This window comes from Bacillus rossius, chromosome 2, assembly GCF_032445375.1.
Source record: "Bacillus rossius redtenbacheri isolate Brsri chromosome 2, Brsri_v3, whole genome shotgun sequence".
NCBI lineage: Eukaryota > Metazoa > Arthropoda > Insecta > Phasmatodea > Bacillidae > Bacillus > Bacillus rossius.
The window spans coordinates 122,431,318-122,450,372 of NC_086331.1; the positions used below are offsets into that span (position 1 = coordinate 122,431,318).

The 19,055-nt window shown below is 34.1% G+C and overlaps 1 protein-coding gene across 1 annotated transcript in view; it reads left to right on the top strand.

The window, feature by feature from the left end:
- The first annotated feature begins 1,807 nt into the window (after nt 1-1,807).
- LOC134529728 (histone acetyltransferase KAT8-like) overlaps nt 1,808-19,055 on the top strand; it is a 47,700-nt gene continuing 30,452 nt past the window's right edge. The window contains exons 1-4 of the mRNA XM_063364111.1: nt 1,808-2,185; nt 8,489-8,600; nt 13,287-13,431; nt 18,418-18,636. Of these exons, the coding sequence (XP_063220181.1) occupies nt 1,954-2,185; nt 8,489-8,600; nt 13,287-13,431; nt 18,418-18,636 (708 nt within the window). The 5' untranslated portion in view covers nt 1,808-1,953. The remainder of the gene's footprint in view (nt 2,186-8,488; nt 8,601-13,286; nt 13,432-18,417; nt 18,637-19,055) is intronic.

Genomic DNA, 19,055 nt, shown 5'->3' on the forward strand with positions numbered 1-19,055 from the left:
TATGTGACGCCGACCGCCAATGCTCCTCTATGTCGCATAGACCGCTATGCCTCATCAACGTCTCCTAGAAGCGTGTGCACCGAACGCGCCCGTGCGCGCAGCTAAGTGTAGTGCGTGCGTCGAGGCGATCGCCGTGCAACGAGTGCTGCGCCGGCGGAAGGATCCGGCCGGGTGTGGCATATCCTTCCGCCGCACTACAACAAATTATTATAATTATGTTTTTCCACAGGATTTTATTAAACATTATTTTTTATTAATTAATAATTAAGTCTTTGCAAAATCATGTTTCAATGTGCGATTTGTCCCGAACCTGGCCGGTTCAGTTTCCCGCGAAATTCACACGTTTCCGCGGGAGGGCTGGCGGGGGAGGGAAGTCGTGCGCGGCGACACCTGCAGTGTCCTTCGAGAGCTCAACCAGGCCGGCAGCCTGCGCGCAACGCGGAACCTTCAACCTTTGCATTCACCGACATGTAGTTTTCCATAGTGTAATTTCTTTTCAACCTTTTGTATAGTTCCGCGGTCGGCCTAAATTTACCATGAGGTACTTAACTTAATTCAATCAGTGCTCCGAGATGAGTGTTTTACGTCATACGTAAGTACTGTGGGGAGAGTATGTGTTTGTACGTCGGCGCTTCACGCCCAACCTAGCCTACAGGCTACTTAGTTTTGGCCCGCACGGGGCAGCCAGCAGGCAACACGTGCCATCCAACTTAATAACGATTCAGTCCCTGGGACACACCTAGTCACCACGTAGAGTCACCGGAGACACGGGCCTACGTGTTGCTAGCCCAGTTTATCCAGAGCTAGGTATTAGTGTAGTGTATTGTGCTTCAAAATATCGTGTGCCATGTCAGTGTCTTTTGTAACTTTCGCGTCACGTATACGAGTCTGCCCCTCACGCGCATAAGAATCGTGAGCCGCCACTGAGGAAGTGAGCTGCGCGTGTGACTAGTCGCGTCGGGCAAACCGTTACGGCCAGAACGGGCAGCACCATGTATTGGGCTGTGCCGTATTAAATTCACCAACTATCTGAAGAGGTTTTGTGTTATTATTCAGGCGTCCCGAGTGGCCTCAACAGCTCGGGGGGCCCTACTGCGTTGACCCCTACCTCTAGCCACAAGGCCGAACCTTCCCTGAGAACACGAACCTAACAAAATCACGTCTATATAATCGGAGGTAGCGGGGACGGCGTCATATGATCCTCCTTCCTAATTCCCATAGTGAGTAATAACTAATATTTTGTTGTTGATCCCTTGTGTCCTCTGAGTAAACGGTAGTTACTGTTTCGCCCACTTGATGCAGCTTCCATAAGTTTCATAACTATAGATAAAGTTTCTTTATTTATACAAGGGGCACAATATTTGCCTTAATTCTATTTTGATATTCCGGGTTAATTTTGTAAATGATGAATTATTGAACTTAAATTTTATAAGAAACCCATTTTTTTTTAGAATAGGAATTGGTGTATAAAATAAAGTTTATTCTTGGGTTTGTTCAACTTCTTAAATTGATATTAGATTTTACAGATTTATTTCTGGTGATTTCAGTGAAAACAAAATAAGAAGGAAATATGTAAGTTAAAACAATTATAATGTTCATGTTGATTTGTGTATATATAAATGTATATTAATTTAAATAAGACGACTTCCTTTCTTTTTATTTTTAAAGCATATTCTGGATACTAATTTGCCTTTTGATCGTACCATTTGATTTTAGGTATTTATATATTAACGAATATTATGTTTATATATAGTTACTCTATGACATGCTCCTTCTGGACTGTTTTATATCTTTGGTGTTTTTTTACCTGTTGAATCTTTGAATTCGTCGCTGTTAGTACACAGAATATTTCTTGTTTTTAGTTTGTTAAAGTGCATTTAAATTACTGCTTACGGAACGGCAGTTTTGTAATTGAATGTATAATTTCTGACGTCGCTGACAAAAATTGTCAGAATGTCAGAAATGTTTGTGTTAAAGCAGTTGGAAGGAAGTGACCAAGAGTTGTTTGAAGATTCGTTAGTTTTAGATGATAGTTCAATGAAAAAACAAGAAAACAGAAACTTCAGTATTATGAGTGACTCTAAAGTTGACGGGGGCAATGAAGACGACGACTTGATGAATGGAATCGAAGCACTGGTAGAAATCGGTGAACATTATCTGGTTAAAAGACCCGATGACACATGGCGTAAGTAGTAAGTGTAAAAATGGTTATTGTTGACGAGAGGGACTTTCACGTGAAAAAAAAAATAATTCGAAAATTGTTTCTTTTAGAATTACGTAATAGTGTAGCTTGATTGTTCTGCAAAATGTCGTTTTAGAATTCCAACTGGGTTCTGAAAAAATCTCAGTACTGGGAATGCCGCTGAAGTTCAGGGAAAGTTAACATTTCTATTTGGAGGCTTTTGCGGGGGGAAAAAAAATATATTAATTGTTAGGGTTATCTGTGTGGGGGTAATTTTTGGTGATATTCTACCAGAGGGGCTTTTAAGTAAAGTAAAAATAAAAATCTGAAAATACGATTTTCGAACAATAGAGATGTTTCCATATTAACGCTGAAAACGGTGTTTCCAAATTCTAACTGGTTTATTAGAAACCATTGTTAATAGGATACATTGCTTTACCTGTGCATTGAAGATGCCGCCACTATTTTTTGCATTCCATTGTGGGTAGGTGTGTATATATGATTTGGATAAATTGATTTAATTTTTGAAAATGGTCAGTTACGTTAGGTTAGCAACATAAAAACAATACTTTAAAACAATGTGGATGTTTGGGTTAGTATAGCTACATTAAAACTACTTTGAAATCATGTGGACAGTTTTTGACAATTATGTAAACTGACACATAAAAGGTCATGTCAAGGGTTGATGCTGGGTTTGGGTGCTTAGTTGGGACTCACATTATTATTATTTTTTAGTTATAATTTACGTTACTCTGTGTTACGTTATCCAAATCAAATATATACTTGTCTTTATGTGTGGAAATCCACAGGATCAGCAATGCAATTAAAACATATACAAGAGTGGCCGCTTCACTGCATTGTTGTCAAATGTGAACTACAAACAGTAATTTCTGAGAAACCAATAGGAATAAAGAATTACTGTTTACAGGGTAAATAGAGAAAAATCTTTAGTAGAAACATTACAATTTCATTATAATTGCAATACCATTGTAATATTAACTGCTGTGATTGTTAAAGTAAAACCTATATTGACTAAAGATCTCGTAAACAAACACACAGATCCACACGGAAAAACAATAAATGGCGAAGGCATTATCATGCACAGGTATTGTAATGTGCAATGTAAAAAATAACCATAATAAAATTCAGAAAATACTTTTTTTCAGGAACTATAGACGTTCCTGTATTTATCTTGAAAACAGCATCTATGTATTCCAACTGGTTTCTGAGAAATCACAGTTTATAGCTTATGCATTGATGTAGCTTTCGCCATTGTTTTTTAACGTTCTATTTCCGGAAAATCACAGAATCGTCAAACATAACATTTACAACAGTCTATTCCAAGGCCGCGTTTGTGCATGATCAGTATAAATATTAGAAATATGTTACATTGTGAGAAGGTCGTTTATATTTGGTTAGATCTGTTAAAAATACTTCTAAATATTGTGGACGGTTAGCTAGGTTAGTATAGGTACATTATAAATATTGTAAAACATTTTTAATGGTTGCTTAAGAATGGCAACAAAGAGTAGCAACCTATTCACTCAAGTCCATTCAAGGGCCCGAATAGTTTCTAAGTTCACCGCTCGCACGAGCAACTTCAGTAGCACATATTACAGGGTAAAAAAACAAAAGATTTTCATGTCATCTTTCACCTTTAATAGACTTATGTGACGGAGAAACTAGAATAGTCAACATATATTAAAAATACTTTTAAAAAGTGTGGATTGTTAATTAGGTTATTGCTACATAAAAAATTGTGAAATCATGTGAATGATTGGTTAGTTTGTAACATTAGAAGACCCTGCCTTCCCCAGTTTTTAAAATAATTTTGAGAAATAAATATTATACTTTGTCATTCAGAGAGGATTCAACTGAATCTGTAGTTTTTCCTTTTTTTTTTTATTTATGTTTTATGAATGTTGAAGGTTAGGTGATATTCTAGCCGGGCCGATCTGAGTTGTAATAAGGTTAGGATAGGTAGCTACTTCTTAAATTTGTAATTTCTAAGCAACCAAAAAAAATATTTGACAGTATTTTTAATGTAGCTATACTAACATAATTAACCATTCACAATGTTTTAAAGTATTTTTTAATGTAGCTAACCTAACACAATTGATCATTCTCAATATTTGATGTAAGTTTTCCAAAACATAATCACACAGACCCACACGGTAAAGCAAAAAATTGCGCTGACCCCGTTAAAGCACAGGTATTGTTATGTATAATTTGTATTATTTTTTTAAATTAAACATTTTATTTTTTATCTTGTTAATTAGCATCATTAGTTTTAATAGTATGTTGAGCAGCTTGTTAATTTTTACTGCAGTCTCTAATTACAACTATAGGTTATATTTTATATTTTATGAACCGCTTACCTTTGTTGAATTGTACCTCTACCATGGGGCACATTTCAACAGGTGGTGGGGTACCTTTCAACAAATAAATAATATTTGTTTTTACTTTCAAATCAATAAAACATTTATTGGAATAAGTAAGTCAAATAAGCTAATATATTTATAACAATATACAAATGCAACAAAATAAAAAATATAAATAAAATTAATATATAGCCTATGGTTAAATCATCTTATTCACTTAAAGCATAACATTTATGTTTTACATTATTTTCTTTTTAACTGAAGGTAAGTTTACAGCAAATGCCATAGAAGAAATAGCTCGAGATGTTCCTCCACTCATGATTGGCTGCGGGAGTTTCATCATGTCACTTCTGTCAACAATGTAATATCATCTTTTTCGGGGAAATAAAATTTCTACGAGTCTTCATTCCTTTGCATGAGTCTAACTTTGTAATTGTTTTCTTCTTGGTCTTCTACTTGCCCTACAAATAGGACTTTGTACTTCTTTCCTGCAAAAGAAACTAGCACAAAATCATTTATTTGAATTACTGTATCATTATTTTCCAAATATACATTTTCTTCAAACTCTGATGTGGAAATCAAAAGTTGATCTATATATCTTTACAATCAGACTCGTCTTGCAAAAGAATTTCACTACCTTCACTATCACAAGATTCGTCATTGAAACATTTTCTTGCAGGCTTGTGTTTTCCAGTTTTGATTATTTTCTCTAATTACATTTTCTTTGTGCCTAATTTTGACTTCTTTTCTAACTTTTTCATTGTTTCCTCTTCAACTCTGTTTTTTTTCCAGTAAGTATTGATTACTTCTTTTTCTTTCTTCCTCCAATTTTTCTTCTTGGTTCTGCTTTTGGAAAAGGCCAAACATCTTCAGGTGTCAGAATTCCTTCAGGTCTACTTGTGTTTCTTTCACAGTGTTTTGATTTTTCTGGTGTGAAGTTTGAAACAGCAGAATCGTCTTAAGACGAGACACTTGCCAAGTAGGCTACATGTTGCTTTAAAAGCTGATGTGATGTTTTAGGAGTAAATGAAGCAATATATGCTGTGTTCGTCAAAGCAGCTAGGTTATGAATGGTTACTGTTTTGCCAGGATTTGATAACCGCCAATCATTTTCTGCAATTTTCAGTTTTGATTTAAATGGTCAATTTAGTTATAATGTAAACACACAGTTAATCCATTATTGTTTAACCCTAATTTTGATATTTTATTTTAATTTTGAGTTGGAATACTGAGGAAACAAAAGGTATAAGTATTAACATTACATAGGCTACACATGCCTAATATTTTAATGATAGTTAACCTTATTTAGGCGTAGCATTTTATTATGGGCCTAGGCATATTGAACTCTACAAAAAGGCTGTAATAGTCCTATGTTATTGCTTAAATGAACCATATACATGTAAAGGGGTACATTTCAACAATGTTGAAATCCACCCCCAGCAGTTTGTGTATATCTGCCCCATGAGCAATCATTGAAGTTATAGTAAAGTTACTACTTTTAGAAACTGTTTTTAAAGATGTTCATATTATTTTTAGATGCAGAAATTCTTATTTAATTGGGTAAATAAATCCTACTTACATCCATCAAAGTAGAGACTGTAAAATGCAGTGCTGAAAACAATAATCACTTTTTACTTTGCAACACATAAAACAGTGTTTACTGAATCACAAAGCACTTATGAAAAGAAATGGAGGGAAATCCATTGCTAGCTGCTGTTCTGTTGTGGAACTTGATTAGTTTCCCATTAACCAATCAAAACAAGGCTCCATTGGTATAAAATTCAAGCTGTTGAAAGGTAATACCTGACATAATTTGTTTGTATTGTGATATTTTTTTGGCCAAGATCTTTTGATGTACTAAATTAAAACAGCAAGCATCAAGTATCACAGGGCCATGTCATCAGAATCAAGAAATAAATTTGGATTCATGATGCAGAACATTTTTCAAGTCAAAACTTGTCCCGTGATGGTTATTAAGTGACGTAACAAAGATACTTGCTGCAAATTTCAAATAAATAGCTTACCCCTTAATTTCACTTGACTTCATGGCCCTGCCCAATATCTTATTTTTAGAATTATATGAATGAAAATGAGATATAGATTGATATTAAATTGCTATAAGTATCTTTTTTATGCAACAGGTTCTGATTTAAAGGTCCCTGTTATTATTAAGGCAAGCTGTTTGGAAACACAGTAGGAATTCACGTATGGTGGCGGCCATTGTACTGTGAAGGGAAACTAGTTAAAATGGTTGTCTTTATAGCAGCAATCAAGGAAACGTGTGTTAAATAAACTATTTTCATTATTTTTAAAACATCACACTTGACATAAGTAGTACCATAACATAAAAGACTCACAGTTAATATGGTGCTTATCCTATTCTGACTTGAACACACCTCTTTACCTATAAATATTTTGCAAATAAAATTGAAATAACTACCACAAAGACCAAAAAAGCTGAAACGATGGATTTCGAAAGTTTTTTTGCAGAAACTTCTAAACTAGACATTTAGCCAGGGGAATTGTGCGGTGAAATTTATTAAAAAGTAAGAAAATTGTAATGTATGAATTATTATAATTGCTGCAGCATAGGTTAAAGTTACGGGGGTCCAGCTTTTCATTGAAAAATAATAAATTGAAAATGTAATTTTTTTAGCACTATTTATGTTCCTTATTTTCTTCTTAAAACTGTGTTTTTGAATTTATACTTAATTCTAAAATACTCAATATTGGAGGGAATTGAAGTCAAGGAAAATTAAGTATAGGATAGAATAATTTAGGTGGGCCGTATAGGTTCAGTTTTTTTTTCTGGTCGTGCTGAAACCTATGTCTGATTACACACACACATCAAGCATGATCACATTTTTTTGCCTCAAACAACATGTAGAAGACAATGCATGCCGCCTCGCATCATGGCTTCGCTTGAAGATTTTTGGTCGACTTGGCTCCTTCACAGTACAGAGACTTTTCTCTAGATGCACTCCATTGTCTTTATCAGTCACTATAACACTTCTACAAACTGAAGTTGCCCGTCAGGTAAATGGAATGTGCTTGCTGTGTGCTCTAGCATTTGGAAAGATAGCCCTCTGCTGCTGATATTTTTTCATTGCTCCCATAGCTCTCACAATATTTTCTATCCTCTTGATCTGCTCTTTTTTTTTCAACTTGCAGTTTTCTTTGGTTCTGAACGTATTTACGTAGAATATACTAGTATTGCAAAATTTGGAAGTTTCAATTCTGCAAATTGTTGGTTATTGTTGTTATAAACAATATTGGTTCAGGGCTTACCAACGACACCTTCATCTGCGTCGTAGCTTCTCAAGGTCATGAGATACAAAGGTATGAGTACCCCTTTATGACAGTGATGTAAGAAAATTACCTTAATAAAATTCAGAAGATACTTTTTTCGAAAACTAGAGGTGTTCCTGTATTTATCTTGAAAACAGCATTTTTATAATGTAACTGGTTTCTGAGTAATCGCAGTTTATAGCTGACATTATAATACTTCTGCTATAATGTTCTTATACACGGAGAATCACAGAATCGGCAAACCTAACATTCACAATACAGTCTATTCCAGGGCCGCATTTGTGCACGTTTGGTATAAATATTACAATAATATAAGTGTACCACTATTGAAATAATGGCTTGAAATGTTTACAGTGTGTTTAATATTTTTTCATATGTTTCCAATTTCAGCCTTTATTTCATACAAGTTTTCTTTCTATATGTAGCCATTTTGTTTTAATAGGTTTTTATTGTGTAACTTGTACAAGCATCTATATACATGAAATAGTGATTGTTAAGGCTACCCTAAATTATTTTACATTGTATGTTTTAATGTGTACAGTATTCATTGTAAAATAACTTATGTACTTGTAAAGTTGCATGGATTATAAACCTTCCTTTGTAATTCTTACTTCAGAGTCAGCTGAAGTGATTCAGAAAAGATACATCAAACCTGATGGCCATTGGGAATATTATGTCCATTACGAAGGTTTTGATCGCCGTCTGGATGAATGGGTTACCCGAGACAGGTATGTATTTTGTGTCTTCGCATGCTACAACAATACTTAAACAAATAATGGAAATTTAATACTTGGTCCGTAAAATTGACTTGATCTCGTACCCATGTCTTATAATTGAAGTAGTTAATATGATGGTGTATTGCAGTTGTAGGGAAATATTTATGGTATTTTCTGTTTGTTGATGGTTTGTCCAAATATCATTGAATTAAGGAAGTTTTTTTTTGACATTTAATTTAAAGTAGCACTATATAGTATAGCATCATATAGTAATGAACGATTCATAGGTTACGTTAGCGACAAGAATACTTAAAAATATTGTGGACATGGTTGGGTTAGTATAGCTACATTAAAAATACTGTAAAATCTTGTTACTTTAGGTTAGCAATGTTAAAAATACTTAAAAATAATGTGGGCTGTTGTTTGCGTTAGTATAAGTACATTAAAAATTATGTAAATTCATGTAAACTGTTGGTTAGGTCAGGATATCTACATCTTAATTTCATAAATCCTAAGCAACTATAAGAAATATATTATAGTATTTTTAATGTATTTATACTAACCCAACCAACCATACACAATATTTGAAGTTCTTCAGAACAAACACACAAACTGACACGGTTAAACAATTAATGGCGGCGACAGCAGTAATAATTCACAGATATTGAAATGTGAGCTAAAAAATGGGATTTCTCAGAAACTAGTAGGATTTTATTAACATTGTTTTCAGGGTAAATACAGGAACGTCTCTAGTGTTGGGAAATGGTATTTTCATAAATTTATTTTTACACTGCGGAAAAGCAGCTACATAAGATTTTACTGGTATTTTCCCACAGGAAGAGGGTTCTCCATTGAATGGGTCTGTCCCACAGAAAGGGGATTTACAATACAGTCAGGGATTTTCCACAAAATAGGATAGACCCTTGAATGGCGCGACCTATCATCACAACATTCAAATGACTGACGATGCTACGCAACTGCCTATAGCCATGCAGGGCAACCACGTGCCCTCACAGACCAATCACAACACAACTCTTACATACAAGGACACAACAATAGACAAATTACACTACCCTCACATCAAAGTGTTTCTGTAAAAACAAACACAATATTACAAAGTTTTTTCTGATTGTCTGTCACCGAACCCTGATAAATTTACAGCCTCCCATGGGAGCTAACACCTGCCGATTTTCCTATCATGAGAACTACATACGGATGTTACCAGAAAGTAACGGTAACTGATCAACTTTCTGAAAAATTGGCTTTGCTGTGTCGCGTACCTGTCTTTTGTCTTTTCTTTTACCAAAAAAATACCAAACATTTTATAAATGTGATAAAAACTTGCAAATGAATCCACACACATAAATAAGCAACATTTAAATGAACTAAAATACTGAAAATCATGCTTATATAAGTAGTAACCTAGTCAGTCTTGTGAAAATCTCTAAAAATATATTTCATTTGCTTTTCCTAAATAAAATAACTAAATAACACAATTAATTTCAAGTATATTAAGAATGATTATATACCAATATAAAACTATGTGCTATGACCGTGCCCAACATAATCAGCTGATGTATTACATTACTGAAACAGCCAGACCTGCCAACATTCAAATTTAAAAAATCATGAGGTCCTCGATAAAAATTTTCAGGCCCATAAATACAGGTTAGATATAAAAACAAACAAATGAGAATCTTTAAATTTAAGTGACATACCTGTACATATGTTACATGGTCTCTGCTTCAAAATTTATTTTAACAAATTATAGGTTGCAGATTTAATTTAGTTGAACATAATTTAGCGCTGTCGTGTAGTGATCATGCAGGGCCGCAACTAAAAAGATGTAAAATAACATTCTGCTCATGTAACACTATTATCACTGTTCACAGCAAAATTAATTTTTTTTATTGGAACACTTCACGTGTTAGTTGTGTTTTTTTGTAGCTACATGTTTCACAATGTCTCCTCTTCCACTATGCGAGATAGAAAAATCAGCACGGCACACGCTACTAAACGCAAAATTGCTTCCTTTACGTGACTCGAGTATTGATGGAAACTCGTTACTGTAAGATTTCGTAAAACTTGTTTTGTAACTTTTACAAACAAAATCTTGGGGCCCCGAAAAATCGTGAGGAAACGCTATTTTGGCGTGAGGGCGTGAGATGGACCTTAAAATCGTGAGTCTCACACCAAAATCGTGAGAGTTGGCAGGTCTGAAACACAAACATTATGTCATAAAAATATTCTGAAAAATAGGGAAAGACAGTGGCCTGCAGTGCCAAAACATATTCAGGCCATTGTTTACGAAATAACCTGCTCCAACATTCGTTAACAAATCAAAAATGGAATTGAGAGATTTTTGAAGTGAAACTTCTTTGCTGAGGAGGCTACAATTGTCAAGCGTTACGAAAATTCTGATTGCTTGAGGGGATTAGTTAGGTACGTGGTGGGGGAACCGGTAGAGCAGGAGAGAGCGTCAGCAGCGACGCCACTCCAATGCATGCACTAGCGGTCGAGTGGGAAGACGGAATGGAGGGGGTGGGGGAATAAGTACGTAAAGTAGCATGCTACATGCTAGTTGTAACAGCCGGTTGGGGAGACGGCAGGGGAAAGGTAGAAATGACGCAGCAGTGATGCCACGGAATTCTCATAACACTGGTTGTGTTTGTATACTCCTGAGTTTTGTAACTACTGATTGATGCTACTTTATTTCTTTTATTTAATTTAAAGTACCTTGAATGTATTTATTCATGTGGAAAAGAGTTATTGATTGGTACATTGACTTTATAAATATCATTCATTTTTATGTGATTATTGTTATTTAAAATGTAAAAAATACTTTGAGACTTAGAGGTTAGCTTTATAAGTGTAATTTTGTTCAATTGGAGTGTTTTTTGTTCTTTCATTTTATCAGCTGGACGTTGCTGTTTAACATCATGCCTAAAAATAATATTACATTTGATATCATACCAGCATCCTTACTATTCTTAATTATATCTCTTATTCAATAAAAAATACGAATAATTTTTCTGTCTCCCTAATAAGCAAGTGTCACTTCTCTTGGAAGTGCACACTTTTATTTCCATCAGATTTATAAATAAAATTTTTAAGTATAATGTTTATTATAATTTCTTTTGTTCATTCACTGTGATCTATATTGTTACAGTTGGGTAAAACAGTTCTGGAAAGGATAGCCCAATTAATCAACCATTTATAATTTATCAGCCTAATTTTTACACTTTCATAAGTTCACTATTCATTCTCCCCACTGGAGCTTATTTGCAAGTTCCTCTTGTTACCTATCATAAATCCAGTTGGCTTTATCTCTGTATGGTCTTACCAGGAATCCTGTCAAGCCTGGATACCATGGTGTACACAGTTTTGAGGAACCACATGTCACCAAGTTGATATGTTTTCACTCCTGCAACCACCATTTCTTCTGTTGGTTCTGATCCTATCTGTCAGGACCATCTATAAAGGTGGCTGTTATGAAACACATTGCCAAGTAACAAAAATGTTTGAAGCACCAGAGAACAAAGTTGGGATTTCGACATAGTGTTAGGCAATAGAGGTAACGAGAGAAATTTGTTTTGCCCCATTATTTTTGGCCCTAGACTTTATTTTTCTTTTATCAAAAGAATCTGGACATTTATGTTAGTAATACAAAATTTAACATTGCTTTTTATCATAGTAAGTATCATCGTTTTATGCTCCATAAAAATGGAATTTAGAAACTATCATCATATTAACTTGGACCAAATAATAGAATGAAATAAAGGTAAAAATAAGTTGGTAAAATAATGCAATTGTGAAAGAAAAAAAACCTAAAGGTCAACAAACCAGACCGATTTCAAAAAATTTGTATCAGTATTCATTTGAATGCATCTGCTAATACAATGAGTAGTGCTTTGATACTGAACTGCTTATAGAACTCTAGTAAATTTATTAAGCATGAAAAATTTAATTTCCTTCACTGCCATAATCTTTTACAGTTCAAAATAAAAGTTACTAACAAAATTCTGGCAAAAAATGTCACTACTATGGAGGGAAATTTTAAGTCTTAGCCAGAAAGTGTTTTTTCCTCATTGTGAATAATTTTTTTTAAGAATTTCACTTGCCTTGTCATAATTCTCGGAGACTTTTAACCCACAATCCATTTTGATCAGCAAAAGTATCACAAGAAACTTTATTAACATTTTTGAGTTTTGTAACCAATATTCTCTACGATTGTCTGCAGTTAAAAATTTTTCCGAGTTTGATTATAATTGTCTCTTTGTCAGACGTAGTTTTAGAAGACACCTTGTACACATAAAGGTTCATGGGAATAAACTAATGTCATCTCTCTTATCAAACAAACTTAGTAGACAGTTCACTATCATGGCAAGTTGCCAACTTTATTTATCTAGATTTTTTTTTAAGAAATGTGACATGACAAATTGGTTATAGTGACAAGGACATAAAAGAGTGAGGACTACCAACAAGACAATCTGGATAGTGCTGTTTGACAAACTGAGAAATTGGAATGGTGTTACATGGCATAAGTTTGTGAATAAAACCCCTGACCTGTAATATACTTTTGATAGTTTGGAATTAGCCACTTGGTGGATATATAATGTTTAATACATGTTGTTGTTAACTAGCAGTAATTATTTTGAAACTTTGCATTAAACTCTTGTTTTTGTTGTTGTTTTTTAGGATTATGTGCTCTCAGTTTGAAATGGCAGAGCATGATTGTACAAATGCTCAGAGGCTCATCTCTGGAGACGCAAATGAGAAATCAGATAGGAAAATGACAAGAAACCAGAAGCGTAGGCATGATGAAATCAATCACGTCCAATTAGTATGTCTACTTTAATTATATATGTATTTTTTAAATATTTCAATAATATCTGTTATGAAAAATCACTTATGTTTGTTTATTGTTGATATAATGTTCTTAAAATACCTTAATGATTGCTTAAACCTTAAATTATTTATCTTATGTTAGGACATTTAAAATAAATGAATTTTATTCAAACTACTACTTTTATAGTGGATAATGATACGGTTATACTTAAGTTTTTTTTTCCTAAAGATTATCTAACAGCTGGGAAGAAATTACACTTTCACAGAAATATAATTGGATTTTTTGGTTAAGAGTTAGTCAAGTTTTTTTTTCTTGCACTAATTCTAATCATTTTTATTTCTTCTAAATCCAATGGTATAGCAACCCCTTAAGTGCCAAGATGTTTTTATCAGTTCAAATAACATTATGACTACAAACATTTTCATAATTTCTTAACCAGTATTCAGATACTATTAAAATAGGTTTGTCTTCTCAACTACCTACAAAATTGAGACTGCAATGAAATCTAAATTTGTTGGTGCTGGTGTGAAGCCAATACCAACATCTAAGCTGCAAGTGTGGGCAAGTGCTAGTTCAGTATTTTTTAGTCTGCAATTTAAACAATTTGTTTCTTAAACATTTGGCCTATATTTGAACATTTGTAAAAAACAGCTCAGAAATTTCCATCGCTATAAAAGTTGATTTTACTTCTGTGATTCCAGCAGTACGTACATAAAAATCATAAACTAATGTGTATTACTGCCTTGATGCCACTAAAAATCTTGAATATATCTATGCATGAATTTGTAATTTCTACTATTTCATCATCACAATAGTAAGTTTAACATGTTAAACAGCTTTATTTCTCTTTTTAAACTTGAAACATCCTTATATAATTCTTTGAAGTGAAGTATTTGTTTATCTGGCTGCAAAATGCAGCCATGTCTTTCTTTGATGTTGTATTTTTTTCCTTTTGCAACAATTTTTGCATGCAGCAGCATTATATATATATATATATATATATATATATATATATATATATATATATATATATATATATATATATATATATATATATATGCGCTATAGACAAAAGTTGTTTATCCACATTGTAACTAAGTAAACAAAAATTTACCTAACAGTACATTCTAAGACAGCTGTATACTTAGCTCAGCTTATTGTGAGAAAGATCCAAGTACTAGAATGATAGATATGTGCAGCAATGTCACAAAAACTGTGATAGAGTTGTTTTGATTATTGCACGAGAAGTCTCTGCTCACATTCACCTTCAGTGACTGTTGTGATACAGTGTGTTTTCCCAGGGTTCTCTTGTTTCCCCTATACATTCTGTCACTTCATCTTACTGTCTCTGATGTCCTTAATGTAAAAAATATGTTGAACCCAAACTCATTCATTTAATCATCAAGTGTCTTTTATATGGAAATGTTTAATTTTTTTATTTGTATCTGAAAGAATTTCACAGGGATTTACTTATAAATTTAACACACTACCTCCGTTGCATTAGTTGTTGTGTTGCAAATACTTTCAGCAGATATTTACTATGTAATGTGGAGGGTGTAAAAAGCTGTGCAAGTAGTAGTAATAATAATAATAATAATAATAATAATGAACACTTGCAGCAAAGTAATGCCACGAAAATTCAGTAGTCAACTTTCCATTAGAGACTGAACCTTATGCAAGGTTTGCAATAGTATGTTGCCTCCATCTGTCATCTGTCCTTCAACACGCAGAGCGATTTACGATACTCTACACGTCATTAAAGTTTTTCAAATCGGTGCTGACAACTGATGATTACATTAATATTGGGAAAAATTTATCTTTAAAGGTAGATTAGTTTTATGTTCATGTAAGCTTATGTAAAATTATACCCAATAGTTTTCACAGTTTTTTTTTTTTTTCCCTAGTTACCCTAGTAATTTATATGTTTAAAAACACTTTCGTGTTTTGATATACGTGTGTTTCAAACATTATTCTTCAAAATACAGTAAACTCTCGATTATCCGTGTTAATTGGGACCTTCCGATGTCCGGATAATTGAATGCCCATAAAAAAAACAGGATAATCCATTTCACCACTTAAAAATGGTGTATTTACTGGCAAAAGAGTGTCTCTTCAGTAGAATTCTATGAGTACAAGCAAAGGCTTTGTATACGGTGTCCCAGCTTATTGAACCGTAAACAATACTGGCACTGTGTTGCCGCCATCCTCCTCCTGTCCCCTTTATTGCTACGGGAGGGAGAGCGGCGGCAGTCCCAACTCAGCATCTCCCTCCACCCTTTTAACGACCTATTATCCGGGTCACTACAAAATAAGTGTCTGAACCACAGCACAATATTATACACCTTTTTTTCCCCCTTCCAGCTATTGCATTTTATTTTTCTACCCCACGCGACAATATATTGTTTCTTGTTAATTCTGCCTATTAAAATTAGGATGCACTTTATAGTCATAACTACGAGTAAGGGATACTGCGAGACCTTCGAAGTTACGAGAGTTTTGAAATGCACCGTCAGTTTGACTACGTAAATATTAATCCTAAACTAATCTGGTTATTACGAGTGCTTCCTTGTTGGCTCTTTCATAAGAAAGAGTGATTTAAATGGCATCTTCAAACAAGGAAAAATACCGTTAGTTGGAAGGAAAAAAAGGTTCACGCAGTAAACAAAGGCTGCAAAGCGAGAGAGGGCCGTGGCTATGCTGGCGCCGGGGCTGTGGACCATGACTCACAGCTAGCTGTCGAGAAAGAATGAAGGCTGTTGTTGGGTGGGGGTGTGGGGGGAGGAAAGGGTGTCTGGTGGCGAACAACATGCTCCCTTTCTCTCTGTCACTCTCTCTCTCTCTCTCTCTCTCTCGGTGGTTTCAAGAAGCCCTCCCTTTCCCATTGTGTTACTGGCTGCTTTATTAATGTCTTGCACGGTTTGGATTCCAATTTCATATTCCTGTGCTAATTTTGCGGTAGTTTTTTCCTTTTTTTAACCTGTTCACAACTTCTAACTTCTCTGCTATTTGCTATTGTCAGCACTTTACGTTTACTTTTACCAGACATGATTACAAAAACAAACGCTTGGGGGGGAGTTGAGCCGGAAGCAGCAGTCAAGGCATTCCTTTTTGGTTTAAAGTGTGACAAATTGATGGGTGAAGGTGGCGAGGGAACGATGGTCTGACACAGCAGTAAAAAAAAAAGCGCAGCGCAGTCGCAGCGTAGCTACACCCCGTCATTTTTTTTACAACTTCATAAAAAAATCAAGCACGGATAACCCGAAAACCGGATAATCGAGAGTTTACGTTTACTGTATATTCAAATACAATCTAAACAAAGTGCAAAGCCTTCTAAGATAATAAAAGTGGAAAGGAATCACCTTTCAAAAATTTTGGAAGCTGTCATCATTAAAAAATTTTAACTGGCCAAGTTTTTGATGAACAGAATTTACGGGCATTTTGATTAGTTGCAGGTCACATGATTAAAAGATGTCAAATGACTTCTTTTAACAGTTTTCATAATGTCCTGTATCAGCTACATTAAAAATATTAAATTGGCTTTAAATATAATTAATACTAAATAAATGTGAGTTACATATAAAATAATTAATTTTAACCAGAAAATTAATCTTTTAAATGCTAAAATTAAATTGCTACAAAAAATTAAAACTGAAATTATTTATACTTTATACAGAAAAACACTACTATACATACAACCAATTGTAGTGTTTGGAAACTCACCTGAACTATTTATTGATGTAATTTCTTATGGAAGTTGAGGTAGAGTATATACATGCTTTTTCTGAACCATACCTACAATGCCTGGTAGCTAATTCTGTACTTATAATAAGACAAAATCATGTTAAAAATTTTGGTTGGAAGTAATTACTAAGCGAGTTATGCACAATAATTATAATTTTTTGTAAATTTTTTTAATTATGGAAAACTATTTGCAGGTAAGCTAAAAATGGTGTAATAATGTTCCATGTAACTGATATATTGTCCCCTTCATTAATGAACTTCGGTTGCCCAACCTTTTTTACAAGTAATTTAACATCACTAAGCAATAAGGAAAAAGTTGTACATGTATTTTCGTTTTATGTTCTTGTAAGTGATCACCTGCAAGATTCTCTCTTTTTTTTTTTGAAACAGCCTCTATGAGTCACTTAAAACTCATCTGGAAACATCTTGTTTCCTTCCTAAGGATAGTGTCCACACTTGGAAATAGGTCTGAAATTTCAAAATCTATTTGAAATCAAACCAAATTTGCTGGATTGTGTTTTATGGTTCAGAGCTCCTAAACCTACTGGGGTCTTGGAGCCATGACCGCTGATGTGTTGTGCTCGTGTGGCGAGGGTCGTGGTTTAGAATTTATGAGCACTGAGTCTGTATCCAAGTGGTTCGGAATATGTTATAATCTTGTGGAGGCCCTGATGCCATAAGCCCTCTGCATAGCTGTGCGATGCAAACCCTGTCAAATAAGACTTCTTCATAGTAAAAAACCATTAACAAATATTTCTTTGCTTTAAAAAAACAACATAGTCTTATCTTTTTGCGAACAAAAATTGTGACTTCCATTTGATGCCATTGAATTTAGAAGTGTGAATTATAAATAAATTCACTTCTGCTAGTGCAAATGCATAGGATGCACTGTTTTAGCATAAATTGCATACAAACATTTCAGCAACAGAGGTACAATACTAGGGATGTACACACTCATTCATTTTGTTCCAAGACTGTCATGTACAAAGGACTGAACAAAGGCTAGTGTTTAGTATGCCTTTTTTATGTCTCAAATGACTTTGTTTTGAACAATATGCTAAGCCTGAATTAAAAAAAAATATTCTTGTCAATATAAAAAGTAGTGGTTAGCTGTTAGGGTAAATAAATTAAAAGTAGGCCTAACAAAAATGCTAAAATTTATTAATGAGAAGTGCCTGCAAGTTTTGATGTTGTCCTGCTTGCCTATATTTTCTTCTAATAGCTCTATATATTTTTTAGACATATGCAGAGATGGACCCAACAACTGCTGCTTTAGAGAAAGAGCATGAAGCAATTACCAAAGTGAAATACATTGATAAAATACATTTTGGTTACTACGAGATAGATACGTGGTACTTCAGTCCCTATCCTGAAGAGTATGGAAAACAGCCTAAACTGTGGATATGTGAATACTGTTTGAAGTACATGCGTCTGGAAAAGACATACAGGTACCACTTGGTAAGTGTAATGTTTTATTGTTGGCGGCGAATATTTTAAACAATCGAAATTCACAGCAAAGTCCTTGGAAATACCTGATATATTAATTGAAAGACACCATGATTAACTCCAAAGAAACCTGTCAAGCAGGTGAAAAGTATGAATATCACAAACCCAGCCCCCTCCTCTCCATCCCCTCTGCTTGTATCCGTAGTCAGCCTTCCTTATGTCTTGTTTCCCTATGGTCCATGTAACACTGGTGGTGTGCAGACATTACAATATCATATTTTAGTACAGGGTGTCTAGCGACCGGGAAAACCGGGAAAACCGGGAATTGTCAGGGAATTTTGAGTGTCAGGGAAATGTCAGGGAAAAGTCAGGGAATTTTTAAAAAACACCTGGAATTTTTTTTTTGCTGTAGCTTTAAAATAGTTTAGGTA